The 24,350-nt window shown below is 42.3% G+C and overlaps 1 protein-coding gene across 1 annotated transcript in view; it reads left to right on the top strand.

The window, feature by feature from the left end:
• The window catches only part of STAB2 (stabilin 2), a 94,509-nt gene that overhangs the window by 60,239 nt on the left and 9,920 nt on the right, over positions 1-24,350 (top strand). The window contains exons 42-63 of the mRNA XM_026117928.2: positions 1,538-1,663; positions 2,190-2,263; positions 3,739-3,810; positions 6,530-6,649; positions 7,639-7,686; positions 8,832-8,915; positions 9,019-9,165; positions 9,555-9,686; positions 10,049-10,108; positions 10,677-10,853; positions 10,935-11,024; positions 11,873-12,019; positions 13,600-13,656; positions 14,881-15,004; positions 16,604-16,753; positions 18,564-18,668; positions 19,068-19,175; positions 19,856-20,049; positions 21,108-21,249; positions 21,668-21,801; positions 23,373-23,538; positions 23,770-23,876. Coding sequence (XP_025973713.2) covers positions 1,538-1,663; positions 2,190-2,263; positions 3,739-3,810; positions 6,530-6,649; positions 7,639-7,686; positions 8,832-8,915; positions 9,019-9,165; positions 9,555-9,686; positions 10,049-10,108; positions 10,677-10,853; positions 10,935-11,024; positions 11,873-12,019; positions 13,600-13,656; positions 14,881-15,004; positions 16,604-16,753; positions 18,564-18,668; positions 19,068-19,175; positions 19,856-20,049; positions 21,108-21,249; positions 21,668-21,801; positions 23,373-23,538; positions 23,770-23,876 — 2,564 coding nt within the window. The remainder of the gene's footprint in view (positions 1-1,537; positions 1,664-2,189; positions 2,264-3,738; positions 3,811-6,529; positions 6,650-7,638; positions 7,687-8,831; positions 8,916-9,018; positions 9,166-9,554; positions 9,687-10,048; positions 10,109-10,676; positions 10,854-10,934; positions 11,025-11,872; positions 12,020-13,599; positions 13,657-14,880; positions 15,005-16,603; positions 16,754-18,563; positions 18,669-19,067; positions 19,176-19,855; positions 20,050-21,107; positions 21,250-21,667; positions 21,802-23,372; positions 23,539-23,769; positions 23,877-24,350) is intronic.

Below are 24,350 nucleotides of genomic sequence, written 5' to 3'. Positions count from 1 at the left end.
TCTGCAGTCATGGTGAGACTGAGGAGCTGGTAAGAGATGAGCACTTCCCTATACGGCAGTTAAAAAAAAAAACAGAAATTGCTGCCAGATTGCTCAAAATGAATAGAGTGCAACAGGCACAAGTTCACAGCAAACAAATGACTCAAAATCTCCAGCTTGCAGGTTATTGTGCTAAGGGAGATCAGAGAATAGGGAAGATACTCTACAAAAAATGAGGCCTAGGTTGTGTAGAGCAATGATGCCTCAGCTATGTATTTTTTTCCATTTCCAACAAAGCCAAACAGAGGCAAATTCAGGGTACAATAGCACTTTCAGCTATTGGAATCTATATAGTCAGCTTTCTGAACTTGCACGGATTTCTGGGATGAGAAGATCAACTTCTTTAGACCATGAACCTCAGAAAGAGGCAATAACAGCTTATCTTAGGTGTTCTGCTGAGACTGCAGAATATCCAGATTTACAAAGTAGACTTCCTGCTGCAGTGATTGTAATTAATTTTTATAGTTGCTTTACCTAATCCTTAGTTGATTAAAATACTAATGCTCTTGGGAACAGGAGCATATTTATCTAATAACAATGGCCATTAGGGTCCTCATACATGATCTTAACACTCCTTACTCTGGCTGCTTTGCTTTTCTCTTCTGGCACAAGTCAAGCTAAAAGCCAGTTTAATCTACTGGTGGGAAACACTCCACATGCAGGAAGTCCTGGGTGACATCGACCTCTGATGGTGCCTCTGTGCTCACCCTTATTCCCCCGTACCAAATGATTCCTGTGCAAAAAGGATTACAGGATGAGTATTCTCCCCAGTCTAGATGTTCCAGCTGCTGAAACAGAATTTGAGGTCATTTGAAAGAGAGAAAAAAAAAAAGAAAAAAAAAAGAAAAAAAAAAAGAAAGCAATGTTTGAGCTGGCTTAATTAATGTGGGAGATCAGAAAAGGCTCCTATCCTGCTCTCTGGGTAATTAAGCAAGGTCCATTTGCAAGCCTCTGACTTGTTTAGAATTGCAGAAATGGCACAAGTTCGTGTTTGAATAACCAAAGACTGCAGAACCAAGATTTACAGAGACCCACACATTTCTGCTTCTCTGTCCCTCATTCTTCATCCAACCAGGACTTTCTGTCCCAGGAGGGCTGAGAGATATTAAACTTCAGGCCTCCTGCAACAGAACGCCATTTGATCTGTGTGCATAAAAGGGCAAACTAAGGGAAAGCTTCAAACACCCCGCTAACCTAATGAAGAATGTGAAGTACCCTTCTTTATTGCTCTTGTTAGAATGTGCAGAATGGGAAGACGGGAGATTACTGAGAGCCAGTCCTGGATGAATTCTTATTTCCCACACTTCTCAACTTTCCCTCTTGTAATCAGTAGGAAATAATAAATATCTAGCACTAATGACATCTATGGACTCTTAAATCAGAAAGGTTCTTTGTTCAGAAAACTTCAGCACATCCCTTTAAAAGATAGGGAAGACTTAATTTGAAGAGAAAGCCATTTAAGCATATTGGTTTAATCTGGATTTTTGTCACTGTTCAGCTATTGATGCTTGTGAGACCAGCAATGGTGGCTGCTCTGCCAAAGCAGAATGTAGAAAAACAACACCTGGAAATAGAGTCTGCATTTGCAAGGCTGGGTACACCGGAGACGGAATAGTCTGCATCGGTGAGCATTCACAACGTCTTGTATATCACAAGGAGGGAAGTTACAGGAGTGCATTGTTAGTTGGATCTTCTTCCATCCATAGAAGACCCAGAATTGCAGTTTCCTGATACTATAGCCCCTGATGCTAAAGGCATATCAACACTCTTGCCTGCAACACCATGTGGTAGATATGACTTGACAGACTGCATCTGTAGCAGTACAGTACAACACCAAAGCTAATAAGGCAAACCTGTCTCTCAGCAGAGATAGCCCAGTCAATGTGGTACACCCATGCTCCTCTGACCATTGCAGACTGAAAGAGTCTGGTACCACGTTACCTCCCCATGTACCGTTCTAAAAATGCCAACTGCAGGGTTTTAGTCTTTACCAAGACAACTACAAGACCCAGACTGAGGTATCAAATAGTTAAGACAGTCTCATTGATTCATAGTTGTCATAACCTGCATGCCTGCTATGCTTTACTTCTGAAAACCCAAAAAGGGAGATTCATAAATCACTCTTTTGCCACTGTTTCTGTTTTATAAAGAAATCAACCCTTGTCTAGAGAACAATGGTGGCTGTGATAGAAATGCTGAATGCACCCAGACTGGACCCAATCAAGTGAGTACTCTGTCAATGCAAATAAATAGGATGTATTTGGTAGAAGAAATCCAAAAATGTAGAGGCAAACAATGTTCTGATGTTTCAAACCAAATCCGAAAGTGTTTTTCTCCTTCTGGAGGTTTTCATGTAACAACCTGTCAATTTGAAAATATTGCCAAATAAGATTTCCTTTATTGTTATAGAAACTGTCTGTGGAAAAATTCCATGTCAAACTAGCCCTTCTCCGAGCATTGCTCAAATGTTTTCACAAAGAGACAAAACAGGCTGAACCATAATTCTCATATAGTCATTCACTCTTTCAACATTCTGTGACCATCATGAAGAAATACTGTATATTCTCCAAAGAAACAGAAGTAAAAAAGACTTAAGGGGAAGAGGAGAAAAATTGGCCCAGGCAATCACATTGCACAGATTACTGTTTCTATTTTTATAACAGTTCCCAAAGAAGCTGAACTCCCTGATTGCAGCGCTTATTATCATCCCTGTAGTTTCATATCGGCTATTGGCAGGACTGCAAGCCCCCAACAGGGACTGCACAGCAGTATTTCTTCAGGAGCAAGGCAAAAAACAGATCAGGAGTCGGAGTCCGATTCCTGCCTTCCAGTTGCCCAGGGGAGAGGAGAGGGCAGGGCATAATCCCTGTCAGCTCTTGTTGCTCATACTGATGAATTATCCCGGTGCTTTGACTGTCACTTGCAAGTCAGCACATTTGTGGTGGGAGCTAAGAGCTGCTTACTCCTTCCTTGTCCATCTGGACAAGATGAGTGATGGTTATTCTCTTCCTGACATGGTCACTGATAATAGGAGTAGCAGCTACAATATGATTATGTATACTTCCTTACCCATGGGAATACAGTTAACAGGAGAGTAATAACCTCCATTATAAAATCCCGTCACTGCACAGCCTAACTTCTATGCTAGAAATGCTTGTGCTTTCTCAAGGAATTTGAGTCATCCAGATTTATAAAATATTGCTAGCATACTGCCTGGCGGTTTTTGTTTCTGCTGCAGAAATCTCCTCCAAAAATTCCATCTTCTACATATTAAATGTGAGCCCCATTAAGAAGTGAATTGAAGAGGAGGAGAAGTCATTTCTTTGTAACTGTGTTAATTTTTTATCAGCATGATAACTGCAAGTACAAAAAAGAGTAATCATAAGCATTGAATGTATTGCCACTGAATGGGAAGCTGAGTAGCAACATCAGGATACAACTGTGTTTTTTAGAGGTGTTTGTAGAGATATTTCAACACTTTAAAAAAAATGTGGGGGAGAGAGGAATATCAACCAATGAAAATGAAGCAAGGGAAACAATTTAGGCTTTTAGCCAGTTATACAAGAAGGGTAACAGTGTGTGGAGGTGGAAGGGATCATTTCAAATAACCCGAACAGTGCGGGGGGTGGGAGATGGATAGGCAGGGAAAGAGCAGATGATAGAGCCTGTTGCAAACTGTTTCCTATTTTCACTTTATAGGCAACATGTAATTGCTTGAAGGGATATTCTGGAGATGGTAAAAGATGCACATATATTAGTCTGTGTTCACAGGTAAGTATCACTTTAAGGAAAACATTTAAGTTTTGTTATAACCATTACATTTTTGGGTCTGGCATGTATTCAAAACTCACACATGAGGATTACCTCCTCAATGCCCAGAATCAAAAAATTAGCTAAGCTCATTCTTAGTTCAGTATATGCTTTAGCGCTGTCACTATTTTAGAAACTAAGCGTGCAATCAGGGCTTTTCCTGAATCACAGCCTGGATGTAATACAAGTCAGGACTCTGACTCATCACTGAGTCAGAAAAACAACAACTTGTGATCAAATCTAGAGAAATAGACACTAGTCTGCAGTAGTTAAATGTAAGTCGTGTCTTCTCAGCAGATTGTCATTGCTAGAATTCATATAAAAAGCTACTATCTAAATTTGTGTTTGAGACCTGGAGGGCTTACCAACATTTTAGTTAACATGAGAAGAAATGCAGGGGGTTTTGACAAGACACAATTAAAGAGCCTGATTCAAATGATAAAGCAGAGGAGAAATGTGATCTACTACATGTAGCAGTAATGCCAAAAATGATAATGTCAAAAAAAGAAAAAAACAAAAGTTCAGGTTGTTGACTCTCAGGGGCCAGTTCTAGCTGTTCTAGGAGTCAGGAGTTTGGGAACCAAGAGAAGAGCCCATTGTAGGTCAAAAACTCCATTTAATGACAATGTAAGATGCAGGGTGGGGGCAGACAGCGGGGGAGAAGTCAGTCCTTGCATGTGATTTGGGACCACATCTGTGCAGTCTGAAAGACAGACATGATCAGATGTCAGCATATACATCCCATCTCTGTCTGAACTATTTATGGTCAAATTAGAATATTAAGTCCTCACATTGCCAGGTCATTACTAATTTAATCCATTCCCTGGGCAAAGAGTTACCATGGGGCCTGGGCACCTCTAGGATCCCTGGAGTAGATGTTTTTACCAGCAGCCCCAGCCTACATGCTCACCTGGGGCAAGGCTCCTGCTGAGTGATGAAAGACAGGAGCCCCACAGCCCCTACAGCTGTGCACAGGCTGCTCTCAGAGGAATTTCACAGCACATCCTTGTGCACGCACTGTGCAGGATAGCTACGTTGCAAACTGCGGCACAGAGTAAGAGTACCCACAGCATAGTGAAACAAAGACAACAGAGCTGGACAGGGGGAAGGGAATGAAAACCTTACCTGAGGAGAAAAAATAAAATAAAATTTTTCTCCACAGAAACCATTTCCCTTCTCTCTCTCCACCATAAGCCAAACCAGGACTCCCTGTGGTATTTCCCATCCCTCACTTAGCACTGCAGGCAAAGAATTAGCCACATTAGTTTTTGCGCGAGGCTAGCTCAGATAGTGCAAAACACCTATTTGCAGCAACATGGTGCTCTGTTAGCTGCATTGCTCTGCTTCTTGGCAGGCTGCAGCAGGGGCATACCCACTTTTCTGTGTGCTCTGAGCACAAAGACAGTAGCTCTCCCCCTACCAGCCTGGGCTGCCAAAAGACTTTCTCTAACCTTAAAAGGTTGCAGAGATGGAAGAGCAAGGGCACTGAAGACAGAAGCTGGAGGAAAGGTAGCTCAAAATTATGAGCTGCTGCTTTCTGTTGTTTTGTGTAAGCTTTGTTCCAGCCCTTCCACCTGGCTAGTTACACCATAAAAAAGGTGGTTTTGAGAAGTGTCACTGACAGACCAGAGGCTAATCTGGCTTTGCTGTGGCCAAACCTCTGTGCAGCAAAGCTTTGTGGGAAGCTGTCATAAACCCAAGATTGCCAGCAATCCACCTAGACCTAACTAAATAAATAGCAGGTCAATCCAAACCCACTACTTATGGCCAGGACTTACTATGGCCTGTCAAGTTAGGCCCCGCTGGTAGCTCCAAAAGGAGCTTTTGCTCCCACCCAGGGCCCATGATAAAAGATCCCTGAGATGGCTAGCTGCTGAAGTGACACCAGGAGACAAGCACATGGAGAGAAAACAAGATGGTTTCTCAGTTTTTCCCAATTCCCTCACAAGCCCAGGAAACAAACTTATTTGTAAACTGAGGTGCCATCTATCTCATCTGTGACTTGGGAGCCCTAAACTCCAGTGTGTTGCTCCTGGGTAGGGAAGAGCACCCCATCAGCATGCAGAGGTCTCCAGAGATGTGCACTCAGGTGATGAGACTATCACAGCTGCTTCAAACCCAAGGCTGTACTAGCAGGCCACCAAGAGAAAGACAGGAGATGTTTTAGAAGACAGCATACACGGTAGTTCCCTGTATGGCTAGCTGGTCTGGGCTATCAGGCAAAGAACAATAGACAGTCTTAAGCTATTGCTGCTCTGGAAATCCAGGCTCCTGGCAACACTGGAGTGATTTACTGCCATAAATAGTTTCCTTCGTTGTAAGTCAATGCTGCCTCAGCAGAGCACCTAAGAATCATATCCCCGAGGCCCAGAATGAGACCTGCCTGGAAATATTTTAGATCAAGTTAAAAGACAGTGAACTAAAACTATAAGGAAAAAGTCAAAACCTATGTCTTATGGATAAGGGGAAGATTTTTTTTTTAATGAGTCTTAAATGCTCTTTTCTGTTTGTGAGAAAAAAATATATATTGTCAGAAGTTACAGCAAGATCTGGTTTCAAGAAGCTGGTGGAATTAAGTCCTTTAAGTTTAAAAAAAAATATATGAAAAGGTGGCGAACTAGATTTGTTTTGTACATCCAGAAATGCAATATTAAGGTATTTTAAATTTTGATCTTACAAGAATAATGGAGGCTGCAGTGAATTTGCGATCTGTAATGACACTGAGCTGACAGAAAGGACCTGCACCTGCAAACGTAACTACGTTGGGGATGGATTTAAATGTCGAGGCAATATCTTTCAGGTAAAGCATTGCATGTGTTTACTATCCCTGATTGTTCTTCAGATAGTTATTTAATACAATAGTTGTCTGTTGAAACATGCCAATTTTGTCTTTGATAAATCAGTAAATCTATCCTAGAATTTACAGTAATCCTTATCCAAGAATACAGGGTTGGGAAATTGCAACATAACCCTAACCACCACAAAGAGTCAGGGGATAATTTAGTTGGAGGGAACTCCCAGAGGCAGTCTGGTCCAACATCCTGCTCAAGGTAAGGCCAGCTTCATAGTTGGATTGTGTTGCTCAGGGTCATGTTCAAGAGCAACTAGTTTATACCAGATACTGCATTCACAGAGGTACAGTGATTTGGGTACTAAAAGAGTGAATGTACATACAGTCTTTTGTACAGCACCAATTGGCACTATAAATCAAAGACTACACTGGAAAGTATAGTTTTCAGTGATTTGTAGTGACAACTTAAACTTGACAACTTAAAGTTGAAACATATTAAAAACTTGATTTTCCAAGCATTTTACTTCAAAAATCAGACCTTTTGAAAGTACTTCAAGATTGGCCCCCACATTTTTAAAAATACTTTCCTAATATGACTTTCCATTACAGTATCTTTGGTACTCAAAAATAGAAAAATACATTTTCCTGTAACAGCTTCAACCTTCCAGTACTGACAGTCAAGTTATGGGTTTGTTGCATGGCATCTCCTTAATAAAAACATAACTTCACAAGGAAAAGAAAAACTAAACTGATGGATAATTGTTATGAAAGCAATACGAGGGAGTTAATACTAGTATTTTTAGACTTCAAAGAAGGCTGGTTTTTGATATAGCAAGGTAAGAAAAGAACAACAGGAACAATGCAGATGGATAGCTTTTATTCTAGGCCAAAAAATCCCTATCATGAAACTTCTCCCTTTTCCAAGTGCTGCATTTGTATGCCACAGACGCTGCTCCAGATTTGTAGCACTGTTACAAAGTCTTGTTCTTTGATTGCAGGAACTTCTCAGGGACCCCAAAACATCTAGGTTTTATTTTCACCTAGAGGTAAGAAAACCTTGAGGGTGTGGTTTTGGGGGGTTGTTTGTTTTTCTCTGGAGGGCATGAGGGCAAGTGGGCAGATTCAGCATGTACCCAATATCCTTCAACTTAATTAGGACTGGATTGGGATCACCAATCACTCTGCTAATAATTATTAACTGCTGTTAAAACCTCTGGAGAAGTAATAATTAAGACCAAGACCCCAGGGAAACTTGGGGCCTCTATGCAAGGCATAAAATTGAAGCTTTTGCCCATTCACAATCCGAGAGCTTCCAGCAGTTCTCTCTCTCAAATTCTGATGTGAACAGCTATCTTCTCTACCACCCCCACCCATCCCAGGTTTTTCCATTCTGACATGCTATTTTCAGTCACCCCTCTGAAACGTCCCAGGATGCTGCTGCGTGTTGCTAGACAGCTGACATGCTCCTCTATTTCTGACTGCCTTTCAGAGAACACCAGCAGTAATTCTGTGTGTGCTCGCATGCATCAGGACAGCACAAACTCCTACACTGACCTGCAAATCCACGGACCCATATTCTAATTTCAGTTCTGCTACCATGGTAGATGGGTGACTTCATCTCACTTTACCAGAGCTCTCTCTTCTTATTTTAGATTGTCAGTGGTCATTGTAAAGTGCCTGCAATACCCCAGGTCAGTTTGTACCTCAAATAGTAATAAATCCACAGCTAGGTACATACAACCCTAAATCAGCTAAACACATGCACAAACATATGTGTATTCACTTCTGAATATCTCAAGATGAAAGGATTTTTCATTCCCCCTTGCCCAGGAGGGAATAGCCCTCTTCACCTTTTTTACACTCAGTATTGGCCAAGAGCTTTCCCCCTTACTCTCCTGTTTATTATTTTACAGGAAAGGAAGATTTGACTTTAAGCTGAAAGAGCAAACAGAAAAGTCTTCCGTCTTATACCTGCATACAGTGGTGACAGATAAGATTGAGAAAGAAAGTCCACCCAGTAGAAGAGTGTTTCTCTCACTCTTGCATTTCAGGGAAATAAACTGAGCATGCAGCAATATTAGGGCTGCAAGCACCACTTCTCATTTGACAGGCTACCCCAGGCTCTGTCTGTTCACTGGGTGAAGTTATTTGCATAACAACTCATGACTACTTTGTCTCTTAAATTTTCCAGGCCTTGTCTATCAGAGATATTGCAGGCCCTGGCCCTTTCACTCTATTCGTACCTCGCACAGATGTATTAAACACTGACCCACGAGTAAGTAAGAAAGCGGCCACAGGCTTTCTGCAAGCCAGCCACAAGTTTTTGGATTGAGATGCCTTGCTCACATGCTTTGCGACTCCTCCACTTTCTGTTGTAGGTTAAAGACTGGCTTGCCAGGGGAGCAATGGCTCAAATCCTTCGGTACCATATGGTGGGTTGTGCCAGTCTATTGTATAATGACCTGACAACAATTGCTAACATCACTTCTCTCCATGGGGACCCTATACAGATCAGCTATTCTCAGGTAATAGAGCAATGAAGAGGTAGCAATCAGAATAAAGCTGTCTGCGCTCTTTTTGCTTTTTTAAAATCAGAACAATCCCCTTCCTTCTTTGATGCACAAAAAAGGTAAATAAATGGAATTTTTTAAAAGGCTTGCCCATTCAGCTGAAAAATTCAGCACTTCGTATTTGCTATGCTAAGGCTGTAGTTGCATGATCCCTGCTTTGATATGAGTTATCTTATCCTCTAAGTGCAGCTTTATGAGCATGACCAGTTTGAAAGGGCAAGGGGTGACTTATTAAAACTGAGGCTACTATTTGTTGCAAAGAAAGCAGTCAGTGAGCTCACCATATCAAAGAAATTTGGTATCAGCCTCACTCTCCCACAAAAAACATTTTTGTTACCTTTCAGAACTCTGTGTATTTGAACAATAAAGCTGAAATTATATTCAGTGATGCCGTTGGCACAAATGGTGTGATCCATGTCATAAATCAAGTTCTGGTCCCATCGCAGATTCAGGAATTTCCCCCAGGAACTAAGAAGGTATGTACAGCTCATTACACAAGCTTTCTGAAGTGCTCAGGCTGCACCGTTCTTATCTCAGGAGCTTTTCCACATTTACTGGTAGATATATGTGACACACACACAGCAGTGATGCTATAAACCCTTATACAAGCATAATTTGACATTGCTGAATAAATACTTCTATATTTAAAATTCATTCAAGAATTACATTTATACTAAGAACAGTATAAGAGAACTTCTGCACAGGGCTTTTACAGTGGCTTTGATTTTGTAACAGAGAGTGACTTAACAAGTGAAAGCAAGCTAACGCCTTCCTTTTTAAATGCCCATATAATGTATTTATTATTAGATAAATCTACTGCATATTTCTTTCTCTGCAGGAAAGCCTCAAAATGGTTGCAGCCAAACATGGATACATCCTGTTCAGCAACTTGCTAGAGGTAAGAATAATGACTCAGTAGCCATCAGGCACAGGTTTTAAACAGATTTTTTAGACAAAAGCACAGAGTTGGCACACAGCATCCCTGACAGGATGGTGCTCATTAGATTCAGAGGGCTTGCAACAAGGTATGTGACAAACCTGGTCTTCATGTGGTCCCTGTTCCACAGGAAGGGACATCAAGCAGGCCTGCCACGACCTATCCTCTTCCAGCTCAGCTCTGACCTACTGTATGCCAAGATTATGTGGCCAAGATTTGACCCAAGCACAACTTCTCGAGCCCAATGCAGGGCCTGCAGCCTGATTTTTAGTGGGCAGTCCTGTGTACTTTTGAGAACTGGGCCGTGTAACTGAACTTTGGCAGCTCAACTCAGGCATCCATTTTTTAAAGTCATGGCACTTGCAGGCCATTGACCAGGAAGCCATTGAGGCATCTGTCACTATAACATCCCAAGCCACTGAATCTCCATTATAATGGGCATTCATCCTTTAGGGTCCACATGATTTTAGAGGGACAATTAGTTCCACTCCTCCTTGGTTTTTTTTTGGTTTTTTCGGCTGTGTTGCAGAAAAACAACCTGCTTGGTCTGATCAACGATCCCATTCACAAACCTGTCACACTCTTCTGGCCCACGGATGCAGCTATCAGAGGCCTCCCACAGGAGCAGCGGGACTTCCTGTTCAGAAAATCCAATACAGACAAACTGGTGCAGTACCTCAAATTCCACATCATCCGAGATGTAGAGGTAAAGCCTTTGGTTTTCGGAAGCGTCGCCAAGGCTAAGATGCGCAAGACCAAACACGCATCTCCTCCTTTTTCTTTCTAGGTGTTGGCTTACCAGCTCCCCCGCTACAGCTTACTGAAAACCCTGCAGGGCTCCAACCTCAGCGTTAGCTGTGGGGATAACAGGGAGATCGTAAGTGTTCGCCCTGCCATCATGTTCACCTGTAGCAGGATCTACTCAGGCAGACTCCACTGTGCCTATGCAGAGCCCCCAGAAGGGGCCAGCAGCACCAAAAATTATTTGATCTTTGCCAGTTCATGCTAACAGCTCCCAAATCTGAGTCAGCCACCCTAAACAATTCAGCAGGCTAAATTAGCAAATAAGACAGTTTGTAAGACTTTCTGGAGCCATCATTTTCTCAGCTGTAAGATGCCATTTGTTCAAAATAGCTCTCAGAGTTACCTCAAAAGACAAACACCAGCACATTTGAACTTTTCCCTCAATGAAATACACAATGCAAAACCATAAGATGAACTTGGATTTGGGAGAAACCTCATGAATGCAGCATTTGCACACAAACTCTGGTTTGTAAGGACTTAGGCACTAACATGCAGCTGTGTATGCAATCTGTTAAGCCAAAACAGCAGCATGTTTTTCTGTGCAGAAGTACTGGATCATAACCCACACATCCTTTGTCTGGCATCCACCTCTGAAAATGAAGCCAAACTAAAATATGCATAAGGCAAACCTGCAGACATAGCACAGGTGTGCTTTGTGTTCTTTAGGAGAAGAAAAGGATTTGCCATCTGTGATGTTATAGGAGCCTAAGCTGCAGGAAAAAGGGTCTCAAAATTGATTTCCAGCCCCTGCAGCCATCAGTGTTACCTACAGGACAGTTTGACACACCATTTTATGTTCAAAGCTTTTCTATAGAGGGAGAATCATTCCCAATTCCCATTCAGGGTCTGGATTGTGTTTGACCCCCAAAGAAAACTGGCTTTTGATTTGTTATACCTTTCCTCTCTTGTCCCATCTTTCAGGGTGCCCTTTTCCTGAATGACAGAAGGTGTAAGATAGTGCAGCGGCAGCTGGAATTTGATGGGGGTATTGCATATGGCATCGACTGCCTGCTGATGGACCCCAGCCTGGGGGGCCGCTGCGACAGCTTTTTGACTGTGGATTTCCTGGTCAGTCTAGCATTTGTTTCCCCTGGTGAAGACATGGCCTGTGGGCCAAACTCTATCCTTACAGAAACCAGGGACAACACTCACAACAGCTTTGACACTGTAGAGATTAAGTCCTATCACTTCAGGCTGCCTTCATCTGCTGCTTCATATTTGCCACACTGGCTAAAGCAAGAGTTAAAAACAAATGCAGTGTTGCACCTAAAAGATGTGCAGAGATAATCTTGTATCAATGCTAAGGAACACAGGGGATAAGTGGTCTCCATTTAAGAGTAACTTAGCTAGCTCTGACCAGATTTCAACACTTCTTCCCAGGCCAGAGCAATACCTTACAATGCAAGCATGGATTTTTCCAGTCTGCTTTTGAATAATGCGTATTCACCTTATGTATTTGGTCATAGAGACTTTATATAAAGTTCCCACTTACAAAGGAAGAGCATTACTGTCCCAGCTATACAAAGCATTAAGGACACAAAACAACTGCCTAGCCTGCAAGCCAGGTGCTAGGTGTCTCACATACATGCTTTCACAGAAATATGTTTTAAAGCACCTGAATATACATCAATATGGAGGAAGTTTCCTGCCTGAACTTTGATGTGTCCTGTAAACAAGAAGTTTTGAAATCCATAGATTTCTAGACACTCACAGTACACACAAGGCATCCATACAGTATCAGCAAGGACTACATTGGTATCCAGAATGAGAAGGAAGCTTTCTGGAATTCATCACTGATGTAGACTACCCAATAGACTTGATTTTTCAGAGAGGGGGTGCTTGGTGCTAGAACCAAAGTATTTGCAGTAAAAATGTGATTTCCCTCTCAGGTTGAGTGAATGATCGGCTTTGCATCTTCTTTCTCTCCCCAACTAATGTTTTTGTTTCTGATAATTCTGTTAATTTCAGTATTTTCAAAATGGAACAATTTGAAATTGTTTCAAGACCAAATTTACTTCAATTTAATCCAAAAATGTACATATATATATATATATATATATACACACACACACACACACACACGTACCTAGATGAAACAAATGCTTTTATTTATTCAGTCTCAAAAAGCTTATTGGAATTTACATTTCAGTTAGAAAGTCAGAACTTCTGTATATCATGTCTGCACAAGGTACATTTTGTTTCATGGTTTGTTAAATGAAGTGAAATAGCTATTATTTCTACACATCTGGTCAGCACTTCCTGATAATTAACCCTTTTCCAGTATTCCAGATTAGACTTCCAAATCTGATTTGCCCTGTGTCAGTACTTGTTTGGAGACTGTCCACCATGTCCTTTCCCCAGTTGTTAAACTGGCAGCAGATTTCTTCTTCCAGAGCTTTTATTCTGATGCAAATCTCATTTCTTATATTTCACTTCTTTAAATTAATGCAACTATTTCATTGTCATTTTCCTTTATTCTTTCTTCAAAGTTCTTATAATCTGTATTAAGAAGTATTAAAAAGTCCACATTCTTTTCTGTTCATATTTACTGCTTACATAAAACAAACACTCTTGGCCACTTCAGATAGCCTTTTGTTATTATTAATACAAGTTTGTTTGTTTGTTTTTTCCTCCATTTTCTACAACAGGGGTATTGCGTTAGCTGTTTCAGTAATTCTAAGTGCCCTCCAGGGACAAAACCAAAGGTAATATGTTAAAATCTTGCATTTAAGTTGTCCAGCCTGCTGGTCTCTGTACTTCACATAATCGTAAACTAGAATAAGTTTCTTTGACAAAAAAGGGGAACTCTGAACAAGGAAACCACACAGTTAAATGAAGCCACAAAACCTTAGGGCCAAAGCTTTCCCTTGCTGAGCACACACATCCTGGTGATGGGAGAATCATATCAGATGCTCACACTGCATCCACTGAAGCAGGTGCTTCAGCTGACTTTGGAGCAACCCCTCCCTCCTCATTAATGGTGCTCATGAAGTCAGGAATGAAAGAGGAGGTGATGGTCTCTCATGTGCACTTTTCACGCATCAGAAGAAATCCTGACCACTCACAGCATCTGTGGATGCCTCGGGCAGCTTTTCACTGACATCAGGTCCTAGGAAACACATTGAGATGAAAACCCTGGGCAGCTCCAGGTATCACCAGTATCCTGACTCATTCCAGCAATAAAATTAGCTTTGAAACTAGTTGTTATAGTTCAACAGGTTGTTCTGTAAGCAGAGGAGTAACCAGTCCTGGTTACACAGGGATTTGGTTCCCCTGTTCCCTAGCCACAGCAATCCCAGCTCAGGAGTCCCTCAGCTTTCAGTTGCTGCTTTTGGAATTAGTTTCCTGGCTTTCCCTTAGCAGAAGGATAATCGGGGAGCACTCTTTTTGCTCAGCCCCAATCATTACCAACCAAAAACCAATACAGAATGGAGTTGCTTGAGCCTTGTTTCATTGGGACAGGGGGCTAGAAGAGTTGAAATCTTCTCCATTTATCAGTTTCCCTTCCAGAAAGATATCCATAGCCAGGCTTAAATATTTGTCAGCTGCTCACTCTGGCTTACCTTAAGAAATAGCTTACTGTGGGGTATACCCCCAGCCCCTCATCCCCGGAATTGCTTTGCTTCTCTCCAGTATTCCCACCCCTGGCATATGGACAGCTCAGAGGTATATGAAGTAAATGCCGAAACACCCACGAATTACTACTACCTGTTACATTTAGAAAAAACAAAATCAGTATTGGCTTTCCTGGAAAAACAAGCAGCTCATCAGATGCTAAGTGAGCAGCTGGGACTTTCTAGCAACAACAGTTTGATTCAGCCTACATCAACAATAATACAACAAGTTAAAGTAAAACCAAAAACAACTCCACAGAGCACTCATCTTGCTGTGTTTTTCTCCCTTTCCATGCTGGAACATGCGATGCCCAGGAAGCGATTCACAGATGTACGTATGAATCTTACGGGCTCCCAAGAGATGGCTGCCGCAGGAATTGTTCGATGGTGGTCCATATCGCAAAGTGCTGCAAGGGTTACTTTGGACGAGACTGCCAAGGTAGGATTTGCCTGCTGCAAGTTGATGCCCTCTGAATACCCAGCTAACAGGAAAGCTAACAGGAAAGGAAGGCCACTGCTCCTTGGAGTCAGTAGTTGAAAGAGGGGATGTGGAGTAGCTGGGGGAAATGCATCCCTACAGTAATTACTGCATTTGTATCCAGAATTAGCATGGTCTACACAGGAGGAATGGGCCGTTATGAAACAGGAGCTATGGAAACTTGAATGATGTGATCTGCAATAAAAGACATGAATAGAGACTATCTGCAAAACAGGGATTCTGTTGCAAGAACTGAAGTACACAAAAAGTATTACTGCTTCTTGATCCAGATAATCTTTTTCACATGTTTACAGCAAATTTTAAACTCCATGCTAGTAATGAACTAAGTGAACATTATGAAAAGTAAAGATTGCTATATTGTAACCATACCTAGAGAGTCTTAATCAGTCACCAGCTGAAAGTCCTTTGAAGGCAAAAACACACACACACACACACACACACCAGGCTGGAGGCCTGAACACCAGAACACACTAAGCACATGCTGCAGCATTCCTCACCCATCCGCAAGTGCACATGCCACTGATAAGCTCAGAAATTGCCCAATGTAGTTTTAAACAAGCATAAGAAAGCTAGAAGGTTTTACCTCCAGCTGTTTGTTAGCAGATACTAATGAACTCTGGGCTCCTAAATCACTGGATGCAGTCGTGGTTCTGTGAGGATATGCAACAGTTCCTCCCAGTTAGCTCCTAATTTAAATGAGTATCAACTTCAAATGCCAGCACCACAGGGGAACAGTATTAAGGCTCTCATCAGCTCATCTAGCTCCAAGTCTCCCAACCTCAGTTAGCTGTATCCACACACACAGTGTCTGAGGAGCTTCAAGCAGCCAGTTGTTCCCTTTGATTTTCCTCAGCTCCACTCAGGGGACCTGCCATGCTGAGACCCTGAAAACACCATATTGTGAGAAGGGAGGCAAGTGACAGTGCTGAGGCCAGCTGAACTGGTGACCAAAGTGATTTGCCTTCTTGTTACTGAGGGTGGCCCAGCCGCAGTTTGGATCCCAAGCAGCAGCACAGTGCTTAGGGAGATCCCAGTGTAGGTATCTGGCTAGCAGACTGGTCTGGGCATGCTTAGCCCTGCCAGCTTCCTCTTTGTCCAGATTTCATGAACAAAAACTGGGCAAATGCTGATCCCAAACATTTCTGGCCAGCCCGAGCTGCCCTTCCAGCCCAGGGGTAACCAGAGTTCCCCCCAGTAGTGTGCTGGTGTGCAGACATGCAGGTGGGCCTGATCTGAGCATGAGCTAGGGATTACTGATGGTGCACACATCTCCCAGGGGTCTGAAAAAGCAAACTGTAGATAACAGCTCTCAGTACCCAGGGCTGGAAGAGTCCACTACATCTTTCTGCTAGGATTGCTAAAAGCATCTGAAGGCATTAGGAACATAAACTTGCACTCGAAAGTGTCACGACTGCTTTTACAAATCCTAGCAGAGATGCATTCATAAGCATTTCAGTGTTCAAGGCTTTTACAGAATAATGAATGGTGACAACAGAAACATGTGCTTGAGCTCATCAGCCACTTTTTCTAAACTTTCAGCTTGCCCAGGAGGGCCAGAGACCCCATGCAATAACCACGGCTCCTGTGATGATGGGTATACAGGGACAGGAGAGTGCAACTGTGACAGCGGCTTCAATGGGACTTCATGCGAGCTGTGTTTGCCAGGCAGATATGGCTCCGACTGCAGACGTATGTTTAAGTTTCACTTCTATACTGTTTCTCGTTGCAAGCCCGAACTATTTTGTCTGTGGTAGGTTTCTAAGTAGACCAAGAAATGCTTCTCCATTTCATCATTAACATTTCTCCTGAGCTCTTCTTCACACAGAGAAATGGCACAAGGTCTCAAAAGAGAGATCCACAAAAGGCAAGAGGGGAAGGTGGTGAGGACAGAGGCTTTAGTTAGCCCTCAGTGCAAGGCTCCTCCTGTTACTTACATACAATACGTAAATATCAAATACAGAGCCTTAGTCAACAAGTCTTTTCAGCTACAGCGCAGTCTTGTACCCCATCCCAGTAAAGGGCAAGACAGTATTTTAGCAACGTGGTTTATAGAGGAATGCAGGAGGAGACAGCCAATGAAGGACAGAAAAGATGACAGCAGTCTGTGAAGAGGGACAGCAACCCAGAAGTTGCTCACATAACTCCCTTCACTATGGTTGTAGATGTAACATAGGTGGAACAAGCCTCACATTTCCTCACAGGGGTTAATGTCGCCCTTTGAATTTACACTGGGAAAACATTTAAAACTTTCTGAAGGTGAGCTACAGTCTTAACTCTTCCATCCTAACACTGCATGCACTGGTAGTGCCCAGTGAGCACATTCAGTTGTGGGTTGTAGGCTGGATAGCCTTAGAGCAGAAGCAGGGTACCAGATACTAGTACTCAGAACTACGTTTACAGTTTATCCATTTTACAGCATACCATAGCATAAGCTCCACATGGGCTGTTAGTCTGAAACCCAGATTACAATACTTAACAGAGGAAGGTCTTACGGCCCCTTCTTTTTAATACATGCCTATGCTAGCCATAAACTAAGTAATTGGACTAAGTGAATATAAGTCAGAGGGTAGAACTCCATTTCAGCAGTACCAGGCTTTCACAACTCAGAATTTCACCAAGTTCCGCATTATTTTCCTCTATAAACAACAATATTGAGGGAAATAAAAAGGATACTATTTTGTTACATTACAACACACAGAGCCATCAATAACTCATCAAGAGAGACTCAACGTACAAGTTATTATAAGGCCCAAAGAGCACATGGGCAAAATTACCCATAGAACAAAGCAATCCCTCATGCTTGAGCTTGTAGGACACAAAAGGTAACACCCCACATACAAAATGAGTTCAGAAGACTTCAGTCATAAAATTATCTAAAACCTGAAAAATATATTACAGGTGACTTGCCCGTATTTTACAACAAAGCTCACTAACCTTGTATTTAGCTTTCTTAATCAGTCAAACCTTCTCCCACACAATAACTAAGCATATTGTTTCCACACACCTTAATTTTTAAGCTTGTAACCTTAATTCTCTCACCTAAAGGGATTCCCCACAGCTGGCAGCTGCTGCTCATTAGGATGAGATTCAGGCCCACCCATTAACTCTTTCCTACCATAGTTCTTCCTGAAGTTTGCTCCTCCTATCACAAGGCAGATTAGTATTTGTTTTCAGAGGCGCATTATAAATCATAGAATCACAGAATAAGTAAGGTTGGAAAAGACCTCAGGAGCAAAAATCTAGTCCAACCTTCTGCTCAGTGCAGGGTCAGTTCTGAGATCAGATCCAGTAGGGTAAACCTCCAAGGATGGGGATGGTCCAGCCTCTCTGGGCAGCCTGTTCCACTGCTTGACCATCATAGAGGTGAAAAGGACTAATCTAAATTCTTGCTAGATAATACTATACCAGAACTGACAATCTAGGTGGTGTTTCTCAAAGAAAAGATTTTCCCCTTTCCCGGTGACAGCTCTGTAAATGTAAATCTGTGTTCCTTTTGCAGCCTGTGAATGCAAGGTCCACGGGCAATGTGACGAAGGATATTCTGGAACAGGACGATGTTTCTGTGAAACAGGATGGACTGGTCGGCTGTGTGAAACCAAACTAGGTCTCTGTCTAATCTCAAGTCAACAGAGAGTTTGCATACAGGAGAGAAAGAAAGGGTTAATAACATCAGAAGCCCTTACCTGGAGCTAAGGGGGCTGTCAAGAGCACTGATTGGGAGACAGGGTCTCTGTCCCTAATTCTGCTGCTGACTGAACAAGTCCTTTCATCCCCCTGTCTCTTTATGTGTGAAATGGGAATATGAATTCTTACCTTCTTTGTAGAAGTGCTTTGGGCTACATGAGGGAAGGTATTACCTGAGAGCTAAGCAGTCAGAAAAATATTCATACAGGTTTTTCAGTTAGCAAGAACGGTATAATGGCTTTCCTTTCTGTACTAAACAAGGATGCTACAATATAAACAGCATAATGTTTTCATCCCGACTGTTTTTCATTCTTCATAGCCCTGCTGCCAGTGTGTTCTCCAAGCTGTTCCACCAACGCTGTCTGTACGGAAAACAACACATGTCAGTGCAAGCCATTTTACGACGGAGATGGGATCACATGCACAGGTGACTTCCCTCTTGCATTCACAGCATGCTAAAAGAAGGCACGTTCTTCTGCCCCCCCTACACACACACTTGTCTGCATACAGTTGCTGTCCAGCATGAAATGTTGGCTATCAAACCTAAAGACTTGCAGCAAGCAGAGACTGAAACAAATTTAGCCCATACAGACCATTTTTTTCTAAAGCAGGTGGGTGGTTTCACAAGGCTTTTGCAAGCAAGAGCATCAGCAAAAGGTGAGCTAGCTGCAGTCATGTTTTAAAGGATGGCTGGTTTTCAGCAGTAGTTCACTTACAGGATTTCTTTGGTGACTTTTGCAATGTTATTGCAGAAGCAATCATTCTTTCTGAGCCAGAAAGAATGGCTTTTCCCATCCTCAGAACTCATCCTGGCCGGAGCAGTATCCCCAAACGTGCAACTCGTACACTGCCAAGAAGCAAAGCAGAATCTCTGGGGAACGGTGCCATGTTTTTAAATCTTGGAAGTCCTGACAAGGGCTTCAGTGCTCTATGGGCTAGCTATTGCACAAGTTCAGGAATGGCTCAGGAAACTTAAACAGTATTTTTTCCCAAACAAGTGTTCTAGTCTCTTTAGGGTGCATTAAAAACCTGGAGGTGGTTTACCCTTGTGAAAAACATCCTCTTTTAAGACACACTCAACTCGTGTATTTTCTTTTCCCTTTGCAGCTGCAGACCTTTGCATACAAAACAACGGTGGGTGTCACAAGGCAGCAGAATGCACACAAATTGGAGTGAAAATCTTTTGTAGTTGTCAGAAAGGATACAAAGGAGATGGTTTTACATGCCTTCCAATAAATCCTTGTGCTGATGGGTTCAATGGAGGCTGCCATGAACATGCCATTTGTACAGTCACAGGACCCGTAAGTCGAATGATTTTAGTCACCCCCAGGGAAATCTAAGGCACTTCTTACTGGTGCCAATAGAAGTCTTAATGGGCTTTGCCAATGGCTTGATCACACTTTGTATCTCTAAAAATCACTTGTTTTCCAAAATGATGTTTACATATGTCCAGCCTACTTTCCACGTTAATTGGGCACCCTCTCAACTGAGGGGTGAGAAGCAGCTCATTTTGAAATCTTTGCTCCAAAGAAAGGGGTACCATAGCAGACAAGATATTTTGCATGTAAAATTTTTCTGACGCTTTTTTTAGATATCCCTATTTTGATACCTCTATTTGCAATAACAGTTTGGTAGCTTGAAATGGCATACACTTTGGTAGCTAAACCTAGGGACAATTGAGAGAATAGGTCACTTGTTGGTTGCCTAGGACTCAGCTTAAAAAGCTTTGCAGCCACATGATACAATTTCCTGGGCTTGCAGGGTCAAAGTCATACAGGAAAATTTGTGGTGGTGACTTTTATCTAGTATTTGTCCTGGTGCTTTTGAGATCATCTGTCTATTCCATTTTGGTGGCTTGCCTGATCTGTCTTCCAGGAACTATCTAGAAAAGCCTTGCTGCTAATCTATTCCAGCTGCTAACAATCACAATCCCTAGATGTAACCATCTCCTACTTGGTTTATATTTCTGAGTTTATTACCATCAGTGGACTGTTAAATTCCTTTCATGATTCCACACACTGTCATTTAAATGTCATTTTGATTGGTTTGCCATCCATATTTGTTAATTACAGGTCATATAATTCTCCAATGCATATTATTAGCTTTGTAGACGGAATTATACTTTGGTCTTAATTCAGCAGAGCACCTAAGTATGTACGTAAATGTTTTGCTTAAAAGAATAAATGTCAGCATGAGAGTAAGCAGTCTGATGAATCACGGTTGTCAGCAGCAGCTTTCCTGTTTGCCCATTCCCAGATATATCAAACAAAATTTTTCCAACAGTTCAAAATGTTGCTTGAAATACTATTTTTGTGTTTGTTAAATAATTGGTGTGGCCTTTTTTTCTCTCTCCAACCAGGATAAACGCAAGTGTGAATGTAAAAATAACTACATTGGTGATGGGCTGAACTGTTCTGTGATGCAACTTCCTATTGACCGCTGTTTGGAAGACAATGGGCAGTGCCATGCTGATGCTGACTGTACCGATCTCCACTTCCAAGGTCAGGACAGCACACTCTTGAACACATGTGCACACATACAACGCAGTGGCCCTTAAGCCTTGGTTGTTCAGCTAGATCAATCCATGTAACCATCCTTGTCCCTGTGACACCACACTGAAGTCAGTGGATCTGGTCTGGATCCATGCAGCTGTAAGCTCACTCAGTGCTCTACCTAAATCCTCTTGAAACAATGAGATTTAAGCATGATTAAAGTTAGAACATGTGCTTAAATACTTTGCAATACTAGCTTTATGAAGCAACAAATGAAGGCATTCCAGGTAGAAATATTACCCCCAAGGGACCACTTTGTGCTAACTACATTTCATAAAATTCACCCATAGTTCCTATGGCAAAGTTCACTCTGCACCCAGAAGCGGAAATCCAATCAGGAAAAGCTGGTTCTTCTCTTTCTTTGCAGATACTACGGTTGGAGTTTTCCATTTACGGTCCCCACAAGGGCAATACAAAATGACTTATGAGAAGGCAAAAGAGGCCTGCGCCAATGAATCAGCCACCATAGCTACATACAATCAGCTGCTGTATGCTCAGAAGGTGATGTAGCAGGAGGAAATCCCCTGGAGTGGATGTAGCCACAGTGTAAATGACGAGGGAGGAGAAAGGGGGAAGCTGCATGTTAATAGCTTCATTTTCCCTCCTTTCCTTACCCACCTGCCCAGTGTATGTTCGGCTGGGAGCCCAGTTTTTAGACTGTTTATCAGCTGTGCAAGAGTCAAATGATCACTGATGTGTAGCTCAATTTGGAAGCTAATTGCTATTAAGATATACAATGAGAATGAGCGGCCCAAGTCAAATCCTCAGGTAGGATAGACAGCTCTGAGAGAAGCTCAGAGAGGTTCCAGAAAGTTAAAACAGAAACACAGCAATGCAGCACTGGGTATCAGAATATGGTTTTTTCACCACCTACAAAGCATAGAGTAAATCAGAGAGGATCCTCTACCTGTAGTAACATCGCTTGGACTATTCCTGCTGTGCAGAATGCCTGGAAAGATCTTACTTGCCTTCATTTCTCTCTCCCAATTTTATTTCCATGCTAAGCATTCCAAAGTATTAATTTGTTAGCCTTAAGCAGTGGCCCAAAAACTGGAAATACCTGTGAGAAAAAAACAACTGACTTGGTTTCATGCCTGCTCACACTGCACTGAAAGCAGTTGCTAAAATCTTGTTTTCAGTGATAGAGGGTAAGCTGTTAAGCGCTAAAGAGTATTTTCATAGGGGTTTTAATTGTAAGTACTTCTTAAAGACATGTACACTTCAGAATTAGGTTTACATTTTTCTTTTTCCTTTACGTAAGGTTCCAAAAATGCTGTTAACTTAACATAGTCGTTTTCATATTCTTCTTCTGAGTGTGTTATAGATAACACATGGTTGATGTCAGTGAGATCAGCATCACACCTTGGGTTTGTAAAACTTGTTTTTAAAAGAGTAGGTCAGACTGACTGCGTCCCTCTGGCTCATTCCCACCTGTGGAGGGAAGAAAGAAGCCCACAGTTTAGAGAGACACTTTAAGCAAAATGAGAGGCTGAGACAGGGCCTGCATGTAAACCTCCTTCTGTGGCATATAGGCCTGAACCAAACCCAGTATCTGCTCTGCTTCTTGAGAAGATTCAAATCCCAGCTGGAGCTGTGCATCTCAGGCACACCTGTAGTGTAAATATATCCCTCAAAGCAGCAAAGTCAGCAGTAGGGGTTGGCGCCAGTATTCCTGGGTATTTCATTTCTATCTTTACCTGGTTTGTCACCAATTCCCATGTTGACAAAAGAAGGGATTTCACATCCCCATTTGGCTTTCAAAAACAAATGTTATGCTTGCCCTGGCTTTGAGCTAGGGAAGCTTTTCCTGGGAAAGGCTCCCTTTGCCTGTATGGGGAGCCACTGACTTTTGGAGGGTCTTCACACCTTTCCGCAGCCCCTCAGCACACAGCAGGCTGCAGCATGGCCAGCCAGAGGGCCAGCACAAACCTACGGATCTCTCAAACCCTCAGAAATAGGACTAGTGAGGTCCAGTGGTGCATAAGCATGGTGGAGTGAGCTGCTGCCTCCATCTACAGCTTGGCCAGGCTCTTTCCTCTGTATTTTTAACCTTATCGCTGTGCTGGTTTCAGGCAAGATACCACCTTTGTGCAGCTGGTTGGTTAGACAGTGAAAGAGTTGGCTATCCTACTGCCTTCTCCTCCCCAAACTGTGGAGCTGGATATGTTGGAATAGTCGACTATGGGAAAAGAGTCAACCTGAGCGAAACCTGGGACGTTTTCTGCTACAGAGAGAAAGGTAACAGAGCCCTTCAGTATGTCACTCTGGTCAAAAGACAGCAGCAACCTGGTTTTCGATATCCTTGGTCAGCCTCAGAGACTGCCAGCTAGCATTATAAAAGATTCTGTATCTTTTTTACATTTAAAAAAAAAAAAAGCCATCTGTTGGCTTGCAAGTCATTTTTCAGAGCAGTCTAAAACTGTCCCACCTCCATTTGCCCACTTGGTTATCTCTGTTTGTACCTTCCAGAGGTGAACTGCACCTGCAAGACAGGCTACGTGGGGGACGGCTTCTCCTGTAGTGGGAATTTGCTGCAAGTACTGATGTCTTTCCCAACACTGACAAACTTCTTGTCGGTATGGCTTATAAATTACACGTATTGTTTGGAAGAATGAACAGAGTGAAGTAGGTGCTGTAATATTGTAACCTGGTTATAAGCCCATCTCCGCCTTGCTAGCACAGTGCATGTCAAGTTGTTACTGTTCTTCTCAAACTGTAAGAGAGAGGAAATACAAATAAAAAAAATACACCAGCGAAGCAAGGTGAAATGGTCTGACTCTGGACCATCTAAATCATAACTTAATCACTATTTTTAATTACTTGTTCCAAGGAGGTTTCAGATTTGTAAAACTCATTTGGAGATGAAATGTTACCGCAACTTTAGATTAAAATGGATTCTGTACTCAACTGTTATTGGGACACTGCTGGCTTTTTAAATGTCACAGTAGCTTTTTGTGACTTTATCAAATTGCTACTGGGGAAAGGCAAAGCATTAAAATGTTCTCTTTCTTGCTGATACTCAGAAGGATATATACATGTGCTCTTGTAAG

Source organism: Dromaius novaehollandiae, chromosome 1 (genome assembly GCF_036370855.1).
Source record: "Dromaius novaehollandiae isolate bDroNov1 chromosome 1, bDroNov1.hap1, whole genome shotgun sequence".
Classification (NCBI taxonomy): domain Eukaryota; kingdom Metazoa; phylum Chordata; class Aves; order Casuariiformes; family Dromaiidae; genus Dromaius; species Dromaius novaehollandiae.
Note: the sequence above shows the minus strand (reverse complement) of the source record. Positions and strands in the feature narration are given on the sequence as shown.